The following is a 22,663-nucleotide window of genomic DNA, read 5'->3' on the forward strand; positions in this document are numbered from 1 at the left end:
ATAATAATCTAAACTGCAAACTTTACATCTCATCTCTACCTAAAACAGCTTCTATGAAGTTGGGCGTTCTAAGCCGCCTCCGCCTTTTTTCCACGCTCTTCCAGCTACTAACTCTGTGCAGGGGAGTTATTCGTCCATGTATGGAGTATGATTCACATGTCTGCGGGAGTTCCACTCATACCGCTGTTTTAGACAGGAAAGATGAAAATTTTTTCGTCTGATCAACTCCTTTCCTCCAAGTAAATGTCTTCAGTGTTTCTCTCATCGCTGTAATGTTACATGTCTTGCTATCTTCTACCTCTGTTTTCATGGTAACTGCTCTTCTGATCTCGCTAACTGAATGCCTCCCCTTCTGCGGCTTCGCTGCACATGACTTTCTTCTTTCTCTCTGTCCAGCTTTCTCATGCAAGAGTTAACTAGTATTCTCAGTCATTCATCCCTTTTCCTGGTAAAATCTGTAACTCGAAAAAAACTTCAAATTCAATGTTTATCCTGTCTCTTCCTTAATGAAAAATACGGTTTTTAGTAAAATAACTGTATTTGATTTTGAAAAATAAAAATTTCAACATGCTTATGTTCCTAAAAAACAAATTATCGTTTATCGCTAGTTTGGAACCAAAGTATCAGCGATACAGATGAATCGATAATCCAGGAAAGATAATTATCGATAATCGATAGCCCGATATCGTTATCGCGATCAAATTTATCGTGATAACGCCCACCTATGCATAGATTACATTATACCAATCTCTGTTCGGAAACTGGACTATCATTAGAAAGTAGGTTTTATTGCTTATTTCTATTAACAAGTTTGAGAGAGAGAGAGAGAGAGAGAGAGAGAGAGAGAGAGAGAGAGAGAGAGAGAGAGAGAGAGAGAGAGAGAGAGAGAGAGAGAGAGAGAGAGAGAGAGAGGTTGAAAGTAATGGTGTTACATAAGATGACAAAAGTTCATGAGATCACTGAACCTTTGTGATGTGACGGATTGGCATAATTTGCTGAGCTAACTTGTAAACCTTGCTTAATTGCAAGCTGGTGGGTTACCTCAAGCTGCCTTTCCTCACCATTACGCAGCAGTCAGCGCTGGTAGGGCAAGGTTGTACGTGCGCTGGCTTCTCATCACATGAACGGTGTACTTACCTTGGAGATCAAGGCAGTGATGGTGAGGCAGGAAGGACGGGGGTCGGCAGGCACCAGGATGGAGGTAGGATGAAGGTAGTGAATGCCGTAGTGCGACGCCAAACTCACGCTGCCATACACCTTGACACAAAATTACATGAGTTTGGGGCTCAGGGTGAGAAAATCAAATAAGAGATACTTCCATATCCACTCACATGTAGGTGTGTACTCACAATGAGGGAGTGAGGCAGGTGGCAGGCCAGTCTCTCTTTCAGAATGTCCAGCTCTTCCTCTCCCACCTGGCGAAGGGTCGTATTGCTCTGCGAGGACATCGTGGTGAAGGAAGCCTTGGCAACACCTGTAATGCAAAAGAAGGAGAGCACTTCAAGAAGAAATGCACATTTTCCTGCTATAAAAAAAAAAAGTCAAAATAAAATGCGATGGCTTAAGCAAGACCTTAATATGGAAATGTAAGTCTTAAAGCCAAGCTTGTTCATGTCAGCTATCTATTCAAGACATATTTTATGTATAAAAAGTTACAATCACAAATCCCAGACCCTTCACAAATCTGCCACACCTGGACTAGCTTCCCTGAGCCACCACCTGTGTGGACTCAGTGCAGGGCTCAGACATGGGTGTACAGGGTCCTTTGTGACTCCTGTACCCTTTTCACCACAGTCATAACTCCATGTCACACTAAGTTGAGGTCACCAGACTGTTTTACCGACCCTCAGACAAGGGAAATACATAAAACAACACTTAACACCCACAGCTGCGAAGGAATCGACAACCACGTCTAGGAAAAAGTTAATATACAATAATACGTATAGGGTCGAGGTATAATACCCTGTTGGACTTCTGTCCTCCTCAGTAATCCACCCACTGTCCAAAGATGTGTTATAGCCTCAAGCCGAGTAGTGTCATTTCCTGCCTCCTGGACAGCATGCCTTGTCAGGACCTGACGAGGGAGTAAAGTTCACTATGTGACTTATTACTTAGGTTCTCTGCAGCTGAAATGCCTCAACCAGCAGTAGCACACAAGCTCACTAACAAGAGACACGGAAGACTACTACAAAAAGAGTGCCCACAAACATACAGGAGGGTCATTTACCGCTAACTGCAAGAGAACTCAGCCTGGACACACGCAGCCAAGGAATTACTTTCCTGGATATAGTGCGTGGTTTACACAACTATCCTTACTGGCAGACTACTGTGGAGACTCCTAGTCTATATAATGACTCACTTATCCGTTATGGCAACTGACTTGACTACATCTTATCCTACCCTTGTCTCCGTCAAATATTAGGGCACGTCTCAGTATGCCTACTCCATCGAAGTGCTGGGTAGTGACTGTGGAATAGGGCTGGGCGGGAACAAGTTACGAAATCGGTTAAGACGGTTTCGCTAGGCCTTGCTTGGAATCGGTTCCGAATCTTGGAGCTGGTTCCGCCTTAACGGTTCCTCGTGAGTAATGATGGCTGATACTCGTGAGGTACAAATCACAAACAGTTATGCAGTGTTTAAAATATGTAATCATGAATATTATTCATGAAGTTTTGCAAATGTTATCTACAAGTGAACGAAATGGAGTGTAAAGGAATGTTACATAAATAGCGTCCCTTCATTCAGTATTCAAAGAAATTGCATGAATGATATGAAAATATTTCGTTCATGGTGGCCAATAGTGTGCACCGATTTAGTGTTGCCATATGCGTTATATGACTGGTAGATGTCCTGTGACATCATGACAGGGTATATATAAATGGTAGTGCACGACCGGCGACTTGCTCATTAGTGGTGGGCAGAAAGCGATAACTTAAGTATTCACGTAATCGATTACTTGCGTTAGGCGGATCCGTTGGAACCGGTTCAGGAACCGGTTCCACAGAGAATCGTGTAGAGCGTGCGGGGCCTGAGTCTTGAAACCGCCAGCGCGCAGGGTGAGTGCCAGCGTGCTGCTCAGACGGTTACCAGGCAGAGCCGGTTCCACAATCGGTTCTGTGGGGAATCGTGTAGAGCGCGCGTGGTGAGTACCACGTTGCTCAGCGTTTCCAGGACTCATCGAGAATACTGGCAGAGATTATTATCAACTCCCGGTCCTGAGAGACCTAGGCTCTGGGATGGAATGGATATTGGATAGTGGATGAATGCACAGTTTAGTTGGTGTTTACTCTCCTTTTATCTCAGAAAGGATTATCTTAATAATGTACGTGCTTGGGTTTATATTATTTATTGATGAATAATATCACATACGAGTACCGGAAGACCGACATAGATATACTTACTATATTCACAATGCATTATGGCATTTCAACACTGTTATTGTAAGTTACTAACTCATGATAATGCTAATAAAACGCATTTTAAAAATGCATTGTTAAGGAAAAAAAAAACGTTTATTTCATGGAAAGAAATAAGGAAGCCCAGGTAATTTGATATAGGCAGATAATAGGGTACAATATGTTTGTTCGTAAACATAAAGTATTTCATAATGTTTCCTACATAATACATTTATATTTCCATAAATACTGCATAATAATGAAATGGAAAGCAACAGGAAATTAAGATAAAATTGTTTCCTCGTTGCATTTCAGAATATATAAAGTAGTAACACTGCCTCAAATTCATGGTGAAATAGCAAGGAATTTATAGAAAATATGTACATTGCATATACAATAACTTCCTTGTCACAATCAATATCACAGAAAAGTAATGTCCTAGCATCTTAAAATAAATTAAAGCACATAAATTTATAAATACTTCCATATCACAGATAAAATATCACAAAGTAGTTTTCCTTTAGATACAGGTCAGACATGCTTAAAGTATTCACAGTCTTAGACGTTTTTGTTGAAGAAGAGAATCATGTTAATATTCTCTTCCTTGAGACTGCTTCGTCTGTGTGATATCAATTCACCTTTTTTTTTTTCTTTTATGTAGGAAAGACACTGGCCAAGGGTTACAAAAATCCAATAAAAAAATATGCCCACTGAAATGCCAGTCCCATAAAAGGGTCAAAGCAGTAGTCAAAAATTGATGAATAAGTGTCTTGAAACCTCCCTCTTGAAGGAATTCAAGTCATAGGAAGGTGGAAATACAGAAGCTGGCAGGGAGTTCCAGAGTTTACCAGAGAAAGGGATGAATGATTGAGAATACTGGTTAACTCTTGCGTTAGAGAGGTGGACAGAATAGGGGTGAGAGAAAGAAGAAAGTCTTGTGCAGTGAGGCCGTGGAAGGAGGGGAGGCATGCAGTTAGCAAGATCAGAAGAGCAGTTAGCATGAAAATAGCGGTAGAAGACAGCTAGAGATGCAACATTGCGGCGGTGAGAGAGAGGCTAAAGACAATCAGTTAGAGGAGAGGAGTTGATGAGACGAAAAGCTTTTGATTCCACCCTGTCTAGAAAAGCAGTATGAGTGGAACCCCCCAGACATGTGAAGCATAGATAGCATAGAAGATGTGATAGCATAGAAGATCATTAATGAATAATAAGAAGAGAGTGGGTGACAGGACAGAACCCTGAGGAACACCACTGTTAATAGATTTAGGAGAAGAACAGTGACCGTCTACCACAGCAGCAATAGAACGGTCAGAAAGGAAACTTGAGATGAAGTTACAGAGAGAAGGATAGAAACCGTAGGAGGGTAGTTTGGAAATCAAAGCTTTGTGCCAGACTCTATCAAAAGCTTTTGATATGTCCAAGGCAACAGCAAAAGTTTCACCAAAATCTCTAAAAGAGGATGACCAAGACTCAGTAAGGAAAGCCAGAAGATCACCAGTAGAGCAGCCTTGACAGAACCCATACTGGCGATCAGATAGAAGGTTTTGAAGTGATAGATGTTTAAGAATCTCCCTGTTGAGGATAGATTCAAAAACTTTAGATAGGTAGGAAATTAAAGCAATAGGACAGTAGTTTGAGGGATTAGAACGGTCACCCTTTTTTTTAGGAACAGGTTGAATGTAGGCAAACTTCCAGCAAGAAGGAAAGGTAAATGTTGACAGACAGAGCTGAAAGAGTTTGACTAGGCAAGGTGCAAGCACAGAGGCACAGTTTCGGAGAACAATAGGAGGGACCCCATCAGGTCCATAAGCCTTCCGAGGGTTTAGGCCAGCGAGGGCATGGAAAACATCATTGCGAAGAATTTTAATACGTGGCATGAAGTAGTCAGAGGGTGGAGGAGAGGGAGGAACAAGCCCAGAATCGTCCAAGGTAGAGTTTTTAGCAAAGGTTTGAGCGAAGAGTTCAGCTTTAGAAATAAATGTGATAGCAGTGGTGCCATCTGGTTGAAATAGAGGAGGGAAAGAAGAAAAAGCAAAGTTATTGGAAATATTTTCGGCTAGATGCCAGAAATCACGAGATCTTGAAAGGTTTTGACATTTTCTGTTAATGAAGGAGTTTTTGGCTAGTTGGAGAACTGACTTGGTATGGTTTCGGGCAGAAATATAAAGTGCATGAGATGCTGGTGATTGATGGCTTAAGTACCTTTTGTGGGCCACCTCTCTATCATGTGTTAAAACAAGGTTTAGAAGGTTTAGGACGAGAAAAAAGAGTGAGGAATGTACACCTCCATGCCAGACACTATCACCTCTGTTATGCGCTCAGCACACAAAGACGGGTCTCTGACACGGAAGCAGTAGTCATTCCAAGGAAAATCAGCAAAATACCTCCTCAAGTCCCCCCAACTAGCAGAGACAAAACGCCAGAGGCACCTTCGCTTAGGGGGATCCTGAGGAGGGATTTGAGCGATAGGACAAGATAAAGATATGAGATTGTAATCGGAGAAGCCCAATGGAGAAGAAAGGGTGACAGCATAAGCAGAAGGATTAGAGGTCAGGAAAAGGTCAAGAATGTTGGGCGTATCTCCAAGACGGTCAGGAATACAAATAGGGTGTTGCACCAATTGCTCTAGGTCATGGAGGATAGCAAAGTTGTAGGCTAGTTCACCAGGATGGTCAGCGAAGGAAGAGGAAAGCCAAAGCTGGTCGTGAACATTGAAGTCTCCAAGAATGGAGATATCTGCAAAAGGGAAGAGGGTCAGAATGTGCTCCACTTTGGAAGTTAAGTAGTCAAAGAATTTCCTATAGTCAGAGGAGTTAGGTGAGAGGTATACAGCACAGATAAATTTACTATGAGAGTGACTCTGTAGTCGTAGCCAGATGGTGAAAAACTCGGAAGATTCAAGAGCGTGGGCATGGGAGCAGGTTAAGTCATTGCGCACATAAACGCAGCATCCAGCTTTGGATAAAAAATGAGGATAGAGAAAGTAGGAGGAAACAGAAAAGGGGCTACTGTCAGTTGCCTCAGACACCTGAGTTTCAGTGAGGAAAAGAAGATGAGGTTTAGAAGAGGAGAGGTGGTGTTCTACAGATTGAAAATTAGATCTTAGACCGCGAATGTTGCAGAAGTTAATAAAGAGGGTGGTGTCAAGACACTTAGGGTCGTCGACGGAAAGGCAGTCCGACCTGGGGACATTTATGGTCCGCTCCCCAGATGGGGGACTCCGAGGCTGGTGTAGGAGTGGCCATAATAATTTTGAAATTTTTGAGTGAAGGGTGTGTGTGTTAATAGGTGCACCCCTTGAACAGTGCTTTAGACCTCACTGGGAGTAATGATCGTTTCGGCAGGTGTCTACTGCCTCCTCATATATATATATATATATATATATATATATATATATATATATATATATATATATATATATATATATATATATATATATATATATATATATATATATATATATATATATATATATATATATATATATATATATATATATATATATATCATATATATCTTGATGATATATAATTCACTCAATTGTGACTTACAATGCTGCTAACATGATTGCAGCAATAAAGCAAATGAATATTCGCCATACCCCTTGCTTTGCTCACACTATGAATCTAGTTGTTCACGATTCCGTTAAGAACATTGAGGATGTCCAGAAGCTAAAAGAAAAAATAAAGACTATTGTAAGTTGTTTTTTTTTCCATCACAGCGTGAAGGCTTCTGATAAGCTGATGCGGGTGCAAGCAGCCTTCAAAAAAAACTTATTCAGGATGTAGAAACTAGATACATACTACATGATGGAACGATACTTCAAGCAACATGACCACGTGACATACACTCTCTACCACCTGGGGAAAACTAACTTGTGTCTGTCTAAGCTTGTACTCCTTCAGAACACCATAAATATTTGTCTTGGAATCGTTTGAGAAGGTGACTAAAGAAATGTCAGCCGAAAAAGTCACCTCTATTTCGAAGATAATACCAGTGGTGAGAGAAATCCAAGAGTACATGAATTCTAGCCATTAAACAGCCAGAATTCTCTTAGAAGAGAACTAAAGATCTGGAGCAAAGATTCTCTGCAATCGAGGGATCCTTCATCCTCAAAGCTGCCACTCTTTTGAATCCAAGATTTAAAAAGGTTCCATTTTCTGAGCATTCAAATATTAAAGTGGTAGAAGAACGCCTAGTAAACGAAATGCGTTCGGAGGATGCTCCATGCGCTGCAAGCACATCATACACCGCAGCAAAACCACTCAACATCACTGTGGTTCAAGGAAAAAAGAAATCCCTTTGGAGTTGTTTTGCTGCCAAGATTGAGAAAATTGTTCTGGTATTGACGCAACCATTGACAGGCCCATACATTGAACGAATAAAGATACCTAGAAGAACCATACATCTCTGGAGAAAATGATCCTCTGACATGCTGGAGAGAGCACGCCACGCTGTTCCTTAAACTAAAAGAGATGGTAAATAGATATCTGTGCACACCTGCATCATCTATTCCATCAGAACGATTATTTTAAAATCATCATGGCGACTCCTACACCAGCCTCGGAGTCCCCATCCGGGGAGCGGACCATAAATGTCCCCAGGTCGGACTACCTTTCTGTCGACGACCCTAAGTGTCTTGACACCCCCCTCAACTTTTTCTTCATTAACTTCTGCAACATTCGCGGTCTAAGATCTAATTTTCAATCTGTAGAACACCAGCTCTCCTCTTCTAAACCTCATCTTCTTTTCCTCACTGAAACTCAGGTGTCTGAGGCAACTGACAGTAGCCCCTTTTCTGTTCCCTCCTACTTTCTCTATCCTCATTTTCGATCCAAAGCTGGATGCTGCGTTTATGTGCGCAATGACTTAACCTGCTCCCGTGCCCACGCTCTTGAATCTTCCGAGTTTTTCACCATCTGGCTACGACTACAGAGTCACTCTTATACTAAATTTATCTGCGCTGTATACCTCTCACCTAACTCCTCTGACTATAAGAAATTCTTTGATTACTTAACTTCGAAAGTGGAGCACATTCTGACCCTCTTCCCTTTTGCAGAGATCTCCATTCTTGGAGACTTCAATGTTCACCACCAGCTTTGGCTTTCCTCTCCCTTCACTGACCATCCTGGTGAACTAGCCTACAACTTTGCTATCCTCCACGACCTAGAGCAATTGGTGCAACACCCTACTCGTATTCCTGACCGTCTTGGAGATACGCCCAACATTCTTGACCTTTTCCTGACCTCTAATCCTTCTGCTTATGACGTCAACCTTTCTTCTCCGTTGAGCTCCTCCGATCACAATCTCATATCTTTATCTTGTCCTATCGCTGCAATCCCTCCTCAGGATTCCTGTAAGCGAAGGTGCCTCTGGCGTTTTGTCTCTGCTAGTTGGGGGGACCTGAGGAGGTATTTTGCTGATTTTCCTTGGAATGATTACTGCTTCCGTGTCAGAGACCCGTCTTTGTGTGCTGAGCGCATAACAGAGGTGATAGTGTCTAGCATGGAGGCATACATTCCTCATTCTTTTTCTCGTCCTAAACCTTCTAAACCTTGATTTAACACAGCTTGTTCTCGTGCTATACATGATAGAGATGTGGCCCACTAAAGGTACTTAAGCCTTCCATTACCAGAATCTCATGCACTTTATATTTCTGCCCGGAACCATGCCAAGTCAGTTTTCCAACTAGCCAAAAACTCCTTCATTAACAGAAAATGTCAAAACCTTTCAAGATCTCGTGATTTCTTGCATCTAGCCAAAAATATCTCCAACAACTTTGCTTCTTCTTCTTTCCCTCCTCTATTTCAACCAGATGGCACCACTACTATCACATCTATTTCTAAAGCTGAACTCTTCGCTCAAACCTTTGCTAAAAACTCTACCTTGGACGATTCTGGGTTTGTTCCTCCCTCTACTCCACCCTCTGACTACTCCATGCCACCTATGAAAATTCTTCGCAATGATGTTTTCCATGCCCTCGCTGGCCTAAACCCTCGGAAGGCTTATGGACCTGATGGGGTCCCTTCTATTGTTCTCCGAAACTGTGCCTCCGTGCTTGCACCTTGCCTAGTCAAACTCTTTCAGCTCTGTCTGTCAACATTTACCTTTCCTTCTTGCTGGAAGTTTGCCTACATTCAACCAGTTCCTAAAAAGGGTGACCGTTCTAATCCCTCATACTACTGTCCCATTGCTTTAATTTCCTGCCTATCTAAAGTTTTTGAATCTATCCTCAACAGGAAGATTCTTAAACATCTATCACTTCACAACCTTCTATCTGATCGCCAGTATGGGTTCTGTCAAGGCCGCTTTACCGGTGATCTTCTGGCTTTCTTTACCCAGTCTTGGTCATCCTCTTTTAGAGATTTCTGGTAAAACTTTTGCTGTTGCCTTGGACACATCAAAAGCTTTTGATAGAGTCTGGTACAAAGCTTTGATTTCCAAACGACCCTCCTACGGCTTCTATCCTTCTCTCTGTAACTTCATCTCAAGTTTCCTTTCTGACCGTTCTATTGCTGTTGTGTTAGACGGTCACTGTTCTTCTCCTAAATCTATTAACAATGGTGTTCCTCAGGGTTCTGTCCTGTCACCCACTCTCTTCTTACTATTCATTGATGATCTTCTAAACCAAACTTCTTGTCCTATCCACTCCTACGCTGATGATACCACCCTGCACTTTTCCACATCTTTTCATAGACGTCCAACCCTTCAGGAGGTAAACATATCACGCAGGGAAGCCACAGAACGCTTGACTTCTGATCTTTCTAAAATTTCTGATTGGGGCTCAGTAAACTTGGTATTGTTCAATGCCTCAAAAACTCAATTCGTCCATCTATCAACTCGACACAACCTTCCAGACAACTATCCCCTCTTCTTCAATGACACTCAACTGTCCCCCTCTTCTACACTGAACATCCTCGGTCTGTCCTTTATTTATAATCTGAACTGGAAACTTCACATCTCATCTCTAGCTAAAACAGTTTCTATGAAGTTAGGAGTTCTGAGACGTCTCCGCCAGTTTTTCTCACCCCCCCCAGCTGCTAACTCTGTACAAGGGCCTTATCCGTCCATGTATGGAGTATGTTTCACATGTCTGGGGGGGTTCCACTCATACTGCTCCTCTAGACAGGGTGGAATCAAAAGCTTTTCGTCTCATCAACTCCTCTCCTCCAACTGACTGTCTTCAGCCTCTCTCTCACCGCCGCAATGTTGCATCTCTAGCTGTCTTCTACCGCTATTTTCATGCTAACTGCTCTTCTGATCTTGCTAACTGCATGCCTCCTCTCCTCCCGCGGCCCCGCTGCACAAGACATTCTTCTTCCTCTCACCCCTGTTCTGTCCACCTCTCTAACGCGAGAGTAAACCAGTATTCTCAATCATTCATCCCTTTCTCTGGTAAACTCTGGAACTCCCTGCCTGCTTCTGTATTTCCAACTTCCTATGACTCGAATTCCTTCAAGAGGGAGGTTTCAAGACACTTATTTATCAATTTTTTATCACTGCTTTGACCCTTTTATGGGACTGGCATTTCAGTGGGCAGAAACGGCATGGAGGCCTCACTCCATACACACTGGCTGATGTTATTCTCGATCCTGGTAATCCACGGAAGACCCTCTCTACACTCAGAGACCCAAGGAGGTGTGGCTCCCGGTCCTTCTGAACCTGAGAGGTGTTCTATATGCAGCTAGAGACAGCCCGTGTACCACCACCAGTCTCTTCACTCCACTACCCCTGGGAGAGGCAGCGGTGTATGCTGCCTCTCGTTCGTATTCTTCCGCCTGTCTCTTCCGAGAGACTGCAGATGGACTGTGTCACCGTGAGGTGACTTTGTTGATTTTATTAAAACCGGAAAATATACTTTTTTCCTTATTGCTACCAATCACTGAAGAGTACTTGACTAACAAAATCCAGGAACTGCATAACAACGCACGACCCTTTGGAATGTTGTCATTTGGACAAACAACTGCAAGAGTGAGGGAACCAGAGAAAAAGAAATAATAGTAACCGTGGAATAGACATTGAAAAATAGATTGAAAATAGACTTAATACAGATTCTTTTATATTCTCTGTGGTTGGCTGACTTACAGCTCTTGAAATGGGAAAAATTGTTTAGAAATTAAAACCACTGTTTGAGGGCGATAGCGTTGAGTCACTGTTCTTCTAAATCTATTAACAATGGTGTTCCTCATGGTTCTGTACAGCCAGCCACTCTCTTCCTATTATTCATCATTGATCTTCTAAACCAAACTTCTTGTCCTGTCCACTCCTACGCTGATGATACCACCCTGCAGATTTCCATGTCTTCTTATACGTTCAATCCTTCACGAAGTAAACATTTCACGTAGGTAAGCCAGAGAACGCCTGATCGGATCTCTCAAAAATTTCTTATTGGGGCAGAGTAAATTTGTTTCCTTGATATTTGCATATTTAATATTCGTGCATACTTATGGGTGTCTTTTTTTTTTTTTTTTTAGTTTTAGAAATTTTAATTACAGTGTTAAAAATGCTGCAGGAATATAAGGAGACGGTAGATTTTTTTTTTTTTTTAATGTGTAAGAAAGAAGAAAGTTTTATATTTAATTAGCGTGTAATGCTTGGGGTCACTTTACCTCCAGATCGTAGTATAACACAGGAAACTTTAAAATGACACAAAGATAGGCCACAACAAGCCGCAGAAACGTTGTATCGCGGAGTAGAGTAATGTATTAATGTCAATGGAAGGAGCTCGCTCCCGCCGCCGACATCGCCGCTACCACCAGCAATGATGCTAATTTAGCAAAGCCTCTTTCACACATTGGCGAATTTGATTATGGGACGCGTTGCGATTCCGCTGCGACTCGTTTATAGCGGAATGCCGTGTGTTCGCAACTTACTCGCAGCAGTCACTAGAGCGGGCTGAGTCACAGCACATTCGCCAGGCGAATGTTTTTTCCTCTGTTCATAGCATTCGCAGCGAAGTCGTCACGGATGGAAATCACATCACGTTCGCACCAGTGTAGCAGCACCATTGCAGCGTTGTCGCAGCGCTGTCGCTGGCTTCGCAACGGATTCGCAGTGGTGTCGCAGCAAGTTTGCCGCATTCACAGCGCTGTCGCAGGGGATTTGCTCTAAGTTCCCGTCACACATTCAAGGTAGTCGTCATGACAGTTACAAGAATATAATTTTTGGTGCAGTCGTGACAACTGGTCACGATTATTGGTCCGTGACGACATCATGACAGCATCGCAACGGACCTATGGCCGTCACAACCTTCCGTATACCTTAGTGCTATTGTGTGAGCTGAGGTTGCAGACCATCCCTACTGTTACTGCTAGTTCACCACTCTTCCCTTAACTGATGATCGTTTCGGTTAAGTTCTAGGATTAAGGACTATTGCTGAATTAAGGAGGAGTCTCTTTATTGTTTGAGACTGTACTTAAGAATAATTTAAGCGTTTAGAATAATTGTTACAGGTCATTGGTATCATATTTTATGAAATTATAATGTTCTTGACTATGTATTTATGGTTCTTTGTTATGTATTTATGATTATTCAGTATCATGTTTATTGTATTGTATTTGTTTTTGTTTTTTTCTGTGTAATAATGCTTGTGTTACTTGAATCATTGTAGTGTATAAGGGGGAGTCGGTTAGGAAGACTCCGCCCACGTCATAGTTAACATGGAAAAGGCTAAGGTGCTGGGAAACCTTTCACTTGACCCAGGGTGATGTGGGCAGACAGCGAAAGGTGGAGAGCTGAGGGTTGGAGCTGTGGAGCGGTGGCTGTGCTTACGCCTACGTGGAGTGGTGGAGCGATCGATGGCTATGTTTACGCTTACGTGGACTGGCGGAGGGATGGTGTCACAGGTGTGTGTGGCAGTGCAGTTTGCTGGTTTGGTGACGGTGCTTGCTGTACATGTGCTGGTGGTAATGTGTTTAATGGTATGTAATGACAGGGTTAAGTGTCAAATGTTTATTACATGTGTTCATGTGTGATATGTTAATATGCAAATAATAATAATAATAATAATAATAATAATAATAATAATAATAATAATAATAAACGGTTTATTATTTAGGCAGTTAACAAACTGAAAATGTACATAGGGGGTGGGGAGATACTTAACATTAATCCTAAAGGTAAGTCTAATCTAGAAGGGACTATTGATTGATGGCTCGCACCATGGTGGGAATCGCACTGAGTCTGTACCGGTCCGTGCGCGGCGCCTTTAGGGGCGTTATCTTGTTGTGGTGTCTGGTGGCACGGGCCGTGTGTGTGTGTAAAAAAAAAAAAAAATAATAATAATAATAATAAACGGTTTATTCTTTAGGCAGTCAACAAACTGAAAATGTTCATTGGGGGTGAGGAAATACTTGACATTAATCCTAAAGGTAAGTCAAATCTAGAAGGGACTGTTGATTGATGGCTCGCACCATGGTGGGAATCGCACTGAGTCTGTACCGGTCCGTACGCGGCGCCTTTAGGGGCGTTATCTTGTTGTGGTGTCTGGTGGCACGGGCCGGGCGAGGCGCGTCAGGCGGCAGCATGTTTCTGAGACGTGGATGATTCAGAAGTCCCCTTCCAAACTTCTCCAGAGCCTCACGGTACCTGGTGGATAGTCTGGACAGGCTCAGGATGTTCAGGGCTTCTTCATAGGTGGTGTATGCAGGGCCAAGGATGACCCTGCACGCCCTTTTCTGCACACTCTCCAACTGTAGCTGTTGAGTTTGTGTGAGGGAGGAGGACCACGCTGGGGAGGCGTACATGAGATTGGGGAGGATGAAGGTAAGATACACCCCCCTTAACTCATCTGTCGGCGTCCCCAGCGACCTGAGTCTGCGCAGCATGTACAGCCTGTAGGTAGCTGATCTTATGGCGCTGGCGACTTGCTGCTTCCAGGTCAGCTGGTCGTCCACCGTGACTCCGAGGAGCTTGGCACATCGGACCACCTGGAGGGGGTGAGGGCCCACTGAGAGCTGGAGAGGGGGCACTGGTACAGAGGAGGTACAGAAATGCATCACCACAGTTTTGCTGTGGTTGATGGTCATCCTGCTCTCCTCCGTCCACGTCTGCAGCCGCTCCAGAATCGCTTGCAGTGGCGAGTAGTCCGGGTTCTTGGTGGAAACTGGGACGCCCACGGTGCAGTCGTCCACATACTTCCAGCGATGGGGGGTGTCAGTGATGGCGTCTTTAATGAGGAGGAGGAAGCATAGAGGACCCATCTTGGTCCCCTGGGGGACCCCACATGTCAGCTGTTGGAAAGTAGAGACAGAGCCCTGACAGCGAACGGCCTGACGCCTCCCTGTGAGGAAGTCGGCTAGCCACGCTATCAGGTTAGGAGGGAGACCCAGACTCACTGCCTTGCTGTTGACAACAGTGTGATCAACAAGATCAAAAGCCTTTTTGAAGTCCACAAAAGCAACAGCTAGAGAGGTGTTTCGCTTGTCCAGGTGGCTGTGGATGAATTCAAGGAAGCTGGTCAGGTAATGGGAGGTGGAGGTGGCTTTAATATTTCCAAACTGTCTGATATCCACGGTATTACAGATTTTGGTGTAGGCCCAGTCATATACAAAATCTTCACAAATAAGGCTAGGGATGGGGGTGATAGAGACTGGCCTGAGGTCATTGAGTGACTGTGGACTGGAGGTTTTGGGGATGGGGATGACGTAAGATGTCTTCCAGTCCTCGGGGCAGGAGTGTTGGGAGAGTGAAGCGTTTATTATGGAGCATAGCGGTGTTGCTAGCTCTACAGCAAATTCCTTGTAAATTTTTATAGGGAGGTCAGTGGGAGTGGTGGATCTTGGTTTGAATTTGAGTATTCTCTTAAAAACATCAACCGCCTGGACACTGGGGGGATGAGAGGGGGCCGGAAGATAGGCAGGAAGCAGAGTGGTGTGGAGGGGAGGAAAGGTTTGACAGATAGCAGCAAAGTGATCGTTCATCTCCTGAGACGCGAGAGTAGCAGGAAGGTGTGAGGTGCAAGGAAGAGACGAAGTGTGCTTTTGTAGGCCACACAAAGCTTTGATCTTAGCGTACCACTGTCTGTTGTTGGTCAGCTTGAGGTGGTGTATCTTGTCTGGGTAATAGTTTGCCTTTGCAGCCTTAATCTCCCTGATTACTCTGTTTCTTAGTTTCCTGTATAGAACCGGGCAGGAGTGGAACGCCCAGGTCCGCTGACGCATGAATCTTTTAATGCGGGGTGTCATCCAGGGAGCGTCAGACGGGTGCGTTGAGACGCTCTTGGTTGGGAAGTAGCGGTGGAAGGCTTCTGTGGTGGTGGCGACGTAATTTTGCCATTTTAAGTGGACGTCCTCCACATCCAGCACCTCGGTCCACGGGTGTTGTGTCACCCACTGCCCAAACTCCCTCATGGCTGAGTCAGGCATGGGGCGGTGGGTCCTGGTGACAGCTGACCGGGGGGTTGAGGTGGTGGGTGTGGGTGTCCACAGTATGGAGAGGTGGGTGCTCCGTCCCATGGGAGGCAGCGGTTTGGGGGGCGAGTACTACTGGCCCAGGTCTGTCAGTATAAGGTCGAGGATGGCTTGCTGGTGGGTGGGTAAGTCCACGACCTGGGTGAGGTGTAGCTGGTGTAGGATATCATTGATATCTAATCTGTTAAAGTCCCCACAGATGACCAGTTTGGCGACAGGATACTTCACCCTCAGGGCATCAGCAGTATCGATGATGTGAGCGGTGAGTAACTGTGCTGTGGTGGCTCGTGGGGGGTGGTACACGACGCACACGATGATGGAGGCCATGTTGCTGGGATGGCAGGGGGTCGTGACTCTCACCCACAGGGCCTCTACACCGGCCGGAATATCGACAGGGAGGTGTGAGGGGCTGAGGGTAGAGCGGCAGAAAACGGCCACTCCCCCACCCCCTGCGTCCTGACCTCAGGTGATGGTAGAGCTGGTAGTCCTGCATTGTGCACACCTCAGGAACAATCTGCCACGCCTCAGTAACCGCCACAATGTCTGCACAAGTAGAACTCACCGTCACGATTAATTCGTCCATCTTGTTGGCTAAAGATGTTGCATCGAATAAGGGGAGGGAGGGGAGACTGTACCAAATACGAGGTACTTCAATGTGCCTGTATTCCTTCTTTCCCACCCTGCGGTCAACTCTGGCACTTGAGGTCACAACCTTGATGGGACGCACATGTTTCCCTCCCCTCGACCCGCGGTTCCGAAATAGTTTCAGGGTCTTAAGGCACTTTATCACGTTGGGCGGCGGGTAACCTGATCCTCGCCTGCGACGTAGGAGGTAGTTGCGTTTGTACGTTTGCACTGGAGCACACATTGTTCATTATGTGTCACCACTCACTCGCTAAATGTATTCACAAGTACAACAATTCCACCAGGGCGAGCCTAAAACTAAAAGCTAAGAGTTGAAAACAGAAAAAAAAAAAACTAAGGTCGCTATCACTAGGGGCGGGGAAGGCCAACAAGCTGGCCGAGGCTGCCCGAGAGCGCCAAAGGTCACACGTACATGTATATTTCATGATTTTCAATTTAGTTGTCTATAGAAGGGGCGTGAATCTGTGTGCCTGTGTCTGTGTGCCTGTGTTGTGAAACCAGTCCCCCAGGTTAGCTGTGTGTGGCTAGCGTGTGGAGAGCTATTTCCTTTCCTTGGTGTTACAGTGAGTGGGCAGACATCAAGGAAGATTGGCGGTGGCAATACCCAGACAATGTTAGTGAAATACAAATCTCACCTGCAAAAAAAGGAAAAAAGACTAGGCGACCAAAAAACAACGATGGAAGAGATCCTTGTGGTTGCTCCCCTGGATAACCAGGATAACATGATATTGTCATTGGGACCACCTGTTGCAGGAACTGATCACCGAGGATAAGAGGCAAGGCTATGACTATTAGCTATGTCATGATGCTGTAGTAATGCATTTGTAGGTCTGTTTAGACGCATGCGCCGTCTGCGTAGCGTTTTCGTGACTGTTACGCGCCGGGTCACCTGCATCTAACTCATATTATTTACCAAGGTTGACTTAGGTATGACAGAATTGTTGGGAAAATGGAAGAAAGGAAAAAAAATAATAAATCGTAAGTATAACTGAATTGAATCACTAAATCAACAAAGAGAAAAATCAGCAAACACCCAATCAGATTCGCGAGAGGGAGTAGAAGAATTATACTAGCTTTGTTCCTCACAAGTTTTTTAATCATAACATCAATTATTCACTGAAACAAAACACCAAGTACACCAATACCTATCACCAAAACACACCTTCATTAAGAGACAAGTCAAACATATAAATAAACTATGGGGGCAAATCAAGTGGGGTCAGATATACAATACCGGGGAAAAAGATCAATGAATGCGGGGCACACAAGTGGAATGAAAATTATCCTTGAATAATGAGAAAAATTGGTATATGGAAATGGAGTAACGGCAGCAGGAGGGGAAAGAGAAGCGTTGGTCATGATGGAAGAGTAACATGATATTTTACCTACAGCTTGAGCGGAGTTGGAGGGGGTGGTTGGGGAAGAAGAGCGGCCACAACGGCCAGGAGGTGAAGGTCCACACAACACCTTACCACACACACGAGTAAATAAGTAAAACACACGTGAATGAGACCTGAGCTTCCTCAGTAGAACACTCTTTTTCACAAAAAAATATACTTAAGAGATCAGGAGTGTGTATTCAAGTGGAAGCTGGCAGAAAGGTGATGGAGATAGCAGCTGACGTGCCTCTGACAAGGTCAGGCGTGCGAGGAATGACTGAATATCAACATCTCTCTATCATCATCTCTATTCAACTCACGATTATTCAAAATTTTCTCCCAATGACCCTAAATTACAATCATCAATGAAAAGAAGTGAAAAGATTTTATATATGTATATATATATATATATATATATATATATATATATATATATATATATATATATATATATATATATATATATATATATGTATGTATGTATATACGAGTATATATATATATATATATATATATATATATATATATATATATATATATATATATATATATATATATATATATATATATATATATACATATATATATGCGCCTCATCAAGATTGCATGTTTCACACTCTCATCCTCATTCCTCCTCTTGCAGGCCCGTTGTAGTTCCTTATTCGGTCCTACCAGATTAGTTCCCTGGTCTGATCTAATGCGTTTAGGTGAGCCTCTTCGAGCACAGAATCTCAAGAGAGCAGTGATGAATATGTCCGCAGTCAGGGATGTCAGAACCTCTAAATGGATGGCCCGGGTAGTTAGTCATGTAAAAATGCATCCTTATCCTTTGACCCGCGCCCGTCCTTGCTTGATCAGAAAGGGTCCAAAACAGTCCACCCCACAATAGTTGAAGGCTTTCTCTCCTATCTTAATTCGATCCTCTGGTAGGTCTGCTTGTCATTGATGTGTGGTTCTCCAGTTGTTCCGACGGCAGGTTATACAGTTTCGTATTATACGATCTAGCAAGCTGTGACACCGTGGGATCCAGTATAATTCGCGCAGTAACGCCAAGGTATGCTCACGTCCAGAATGTCCAACTTCAGTGTGTGTACTTCTCCAGTAATGAGTTTTGTGACATGATTATCTCTGGGCAACAGTATGGGATTTCCCAGTGAAGATTGTCTATTATCATGTCTCAACCGACCTCCAACTCTAATTAGACCATCATCATCTAAGAACAGATCTAGGCGGCTGAGGTTACCTTTCACTACCATACCCCGATGCTGTAATGTAAGTCTTTCTGATGCAAAGCTCTCTGCTTGCATTATGCGCAAGACAGCGGTCCTTGCTTCCTCCAGTTCTCTAGGCTTAATGCCCCCTGTCTTCATTTCTTCCATATGTCCACTTCCTCTGACACCAACGTAAGAATCTCTTTATCCAAGCAACTCTTACCAAGAGACGGTACCATGACGAATATCGTGTAATCAGGGTCTTGATGCTGTCTTCTTTCCCATTGCTCTGTAAGGTTAACGCCGTACACTCCTTTCTCACCTTTGGATCACTGTCACTAAGATCTAAGATTTGTTGTGGGAATGTAGGCCAGTTCTTCTCATCCAGGCTAAAAATGAGGGCCCCCATAGCCATCGAGTCTCACTGGTGAATCTGTCTCCTTCTACTCCCTGAGAAGCATCGTCAGCAGGATTTGATTCTGAGCTGACATATCGCCATTGTTCAGGCTCGGACATATCATGTATCATTCCCACACAATTTGCTACAAAGGTAAGGAAACGCCTCTTGGTATTCCTTATGTACTGAACTACCGCTGTGCTGTCCGTCCAAAACACGGACTGGGAAACTGGTAGTTCTATGTCCCTCCTCAATTGTTTGTCGGCCTTAGCAGACAGGACTGCAGTGCACAGCTTGAGACGAGGAATGGTGAGTTTCTTTATCGGAGCTAGTTTGGCCTTATCACATATAAAGGCCACATAATGGGAGCTATCCTTACGAGTTGTCCTTAAATAGGACACAGATCCATACGCCTGTTGGGAGGCATCGCTAAAATGGTGCAGTTGTATGTCTCTCTGTTGGTCTGCGTTCTTAGACAAATACTACCGCGGTATTCTGACTCCTGATAGGTGTTTAAGTCCTTTCCTCCACAGTAGCCAGGCCGGTTCATTCGGATCTGTCAGTGGTTCATCCTATGTAGTGGTTCTTCGACATTCTTCTTGGAAGACAAGTTTACCAAGTATAATCACTGGAGCAAGGAGACCTAAGGGATCACATATAGAGCTGACCATGCTTAAGATACCCCGTCTAGTCCCAGGCTTCTCTGTGGGGTGTACCATTACCCCCAATTTCATCCCTTTGGAGTTCCCAAAGAAGTCCCAATGCACGTTCGGTATGCGTCTTCTTCTCTGTAAGCATTATCTGATTTGGCATTGCTACTCTTTCCGTCTCTGGGATAGTCTTAAGTGCTCCTTTGTTATTTGAAATCCACTTGGTAAGCTTGAAACCCCCCTTTAACAGTAACGTTCTCAACCAATGAGTGATAATCAAAGCTCTCGCCAAGGAATCCATTGAGAAAGTAAATCATCCACATAAAAGTTTTGTTCATTTCTGATAATATCTTCGGGCATATTCCCTCCATGTTCAGAGAATGCCCACCGTAGGGCGAATCCAGCATAGGATGAACTCCAAACACCCCCAAAGAGGTGAACTTGTCATGCGATAGACTTCAGGGTCACCAGCGAGCTGGTCATCTGCCCACCATAGGAACCTTAGCACATCCCTCTCCGCGGGAGACACCTTCACCTGGTGGAACATAGCTTCGCTGTCAGCCATGATAGCGATTCTCCCTTGATGGAACCTGATGAGGACTCCTATCAGTTTGTTGTTCAAGTTCAGTCCTTGTATGACCCGGCTGTTCAGCGATATCGATTTGTACTCAGCCGCACAATCAAAGACTATTCTCAGCTTTTCTGGTTTCTTGGCATTTAGTACCGGATGATGCGGTAGATACCAGGTCCTTCCAGTTTTATCACCATCTACTCGTTCAGCAAAACCTGAACTGATCATACGTTGCATCTCTTGTCGGTACCGCTGTCTGAGTCCAGGATTCCTTATGAGGCGACTCCTTAAACTTCGAAGGCGGTGTTCAGCAAGCACCTTATTATTTGGTAATTCAGGGTCGTCTTGGCGGAATGGGATTGGCAGCTGGTAATGACCATCTACTTGTACGATCGATTGTGACCACAAAGTCATCACCTTCTTGTCTTCTACTGACATTTTCTCTTCGTCATCGTAGATTGAGTACTGTTCCCACAACCGTCTTACTTGTTCCTCTAAACCAATCGAGTCCTGCGTAGTTAATGTAGCCAAGTAACCCCTCGCCACTTGTTCAGGGTCTGTCCTTAACACAGGGCCATTAATTGTCCATCCTAAGGGAGTCCGTACTGCGAAGGGTTCTCCATCTCCACCCTTTCTTACCTCAAGGGCACAAAGCATTAGGCGTATCTAGTCCTATTATAACATCTACCGCTCATGGGAGTTGTTCTAGTACTGTTATTCCTTGGAGATGTGTTACTTCACTGATGTTCCTGAAGGTTGCAGCCGAAGATCTCAGTAATTCTGGTAATGCTTCAATCACTAGCACATTGGGAACAACGATAGATCTGACATCCTTTACACCCACGCTCGTTATCTTGAGCCAAATCTCTTCTGTGTCGAGTTCATTCCTCTTCTCGGAGATTGTACTGAGGGAAAGCTTAACCCTATTCCCCTTTTCTTGTAGCTGTTTAGCGATCTTACGTGTGCAGAACGTACGGTCACAACCCCTATCTAAGAGAGCTCCTCTTAAGATGGAGGATTGGTTTCTGTTGTGCTTACCCTTTACTCTAATCTTCAGAATGGGTAGAGGCACCATCGTCTCACTCTCACTCCTTTGTCAGCTATAATTCATTTCCCTTATTCCGACATGGTTATTACTTATTGTTTCTCTGGCTCATGTTCACTGATGGCTTCTGCACTAGTTGTTGCATCACGAACAAATTGTATCATCCAATGTATCCCAGGCCTTTCTTTGTGTTTTTCTTTGTAGGCCATCTGTTGTAAGATATAATCTTCTCTTATCCTTCTCGACAACCGGTTGGCTCGCAGGTACATTACATAGCGTGAATCAATCTCCTTTACCTGATTTAGAATGGTCAAATTATGAAAACATTCCTCCAGTTCATCGGTGAACTTTCTTAAGCCCTTTACATCCCTTGCTCTCAGAGGAGATCCCTGTAAGATTCTTTGTATCATTTGATCTACAAATGTGTCTTCATCACCATATCGCTCCTCAAGCAGTTCTAGCGCACGTTCATACCCAGTGTTAGAATCTTCGATCTTCATACATCCCTGGACCTTACCTCTAATCTGTCCAGTGTAAGCAGAAACTAGTGTCTCTAGTTTGACGATAGCAGGCATATCCATGACTTTGACATGGCGTTGGAAAGCTTGCTTAAACTCCAAAAATTCAAAACAGGTTCCTCCACTAAATATAGGTGTCACTCTCTTTGAAAGTTGTAAGCCTCTAAGGAGCTTGGAAAATCCATCATTGTGCGACTCTTCATCAGCCTCCTTTGTCTTGTTGAGCCCTTTGTGCTCCCCCTGGTGAAGCATTCTCGACGAGACATCAAGCGCAGATACGGAGCATCCTTTATCCTCCCCCTGGTTTACCTGATCCGGTTCAGACTCAATCTCTACGAGTTCCTGGGGTGATGTTCTCCGGGCCACCTTATCGGTCCCTTTGCTGGATTCCCTTTGTTCCGCCTTGTCCTTGGTCTGGAGAGTTGTAACTGATTACTGTATC

The 22,663-nt window shown here is 44.1% G+C and overlaps 1 protein-coding gene across 1 annotated transcript in view; it reads right to left on the reverse strand.

The window, feature by feature from the left end:
* Nucleotides 1-17,998, reverse strand: part of LOC135112467 (uncharacterized) — a 36,214-nt gene extending 18,216 nt beyond the window's left edge. Inside the window, exons 1-3 of the mRNA XM_064026913.1 lie at nt 17,836-17,998; nt 1,350-1,474; nt 1,138-1,257 (exon numbers count right to left, since the gene is read on the reverse strand). Of these exons, the coding sequence (XP_063882983.1) occupies nt 1,138-1,257; nt 1,350-1,448 (219 nt within the window). The 5' untranslated portion in view covers nt 1,449-1,474; nt 17,836-17,998. The remainder of the gene's footprint in view (nt 1-1,137; nt 1,258-1,349; nt 1,475-17,835) is intronic.
* Nucleotides 17,999-22,663: the final 4,665 nt, after the last annotated feature.

Source organism: Scylla paramamosain, chromosome 23 (assembly GCF_035594125.1).
Source record: "Scylla paramamosain isolate STU-SP2022 chromosome 23, ASM3559412v1, whole genome shotgun sequence".
Classification (NCBI taxonomy): domain Eukaryota; kingdom Metazoa; phylum Arthropoda; class Malacostraca; order Decapoda; family Portunidae; genus Scylla; species Scylla paramamosain.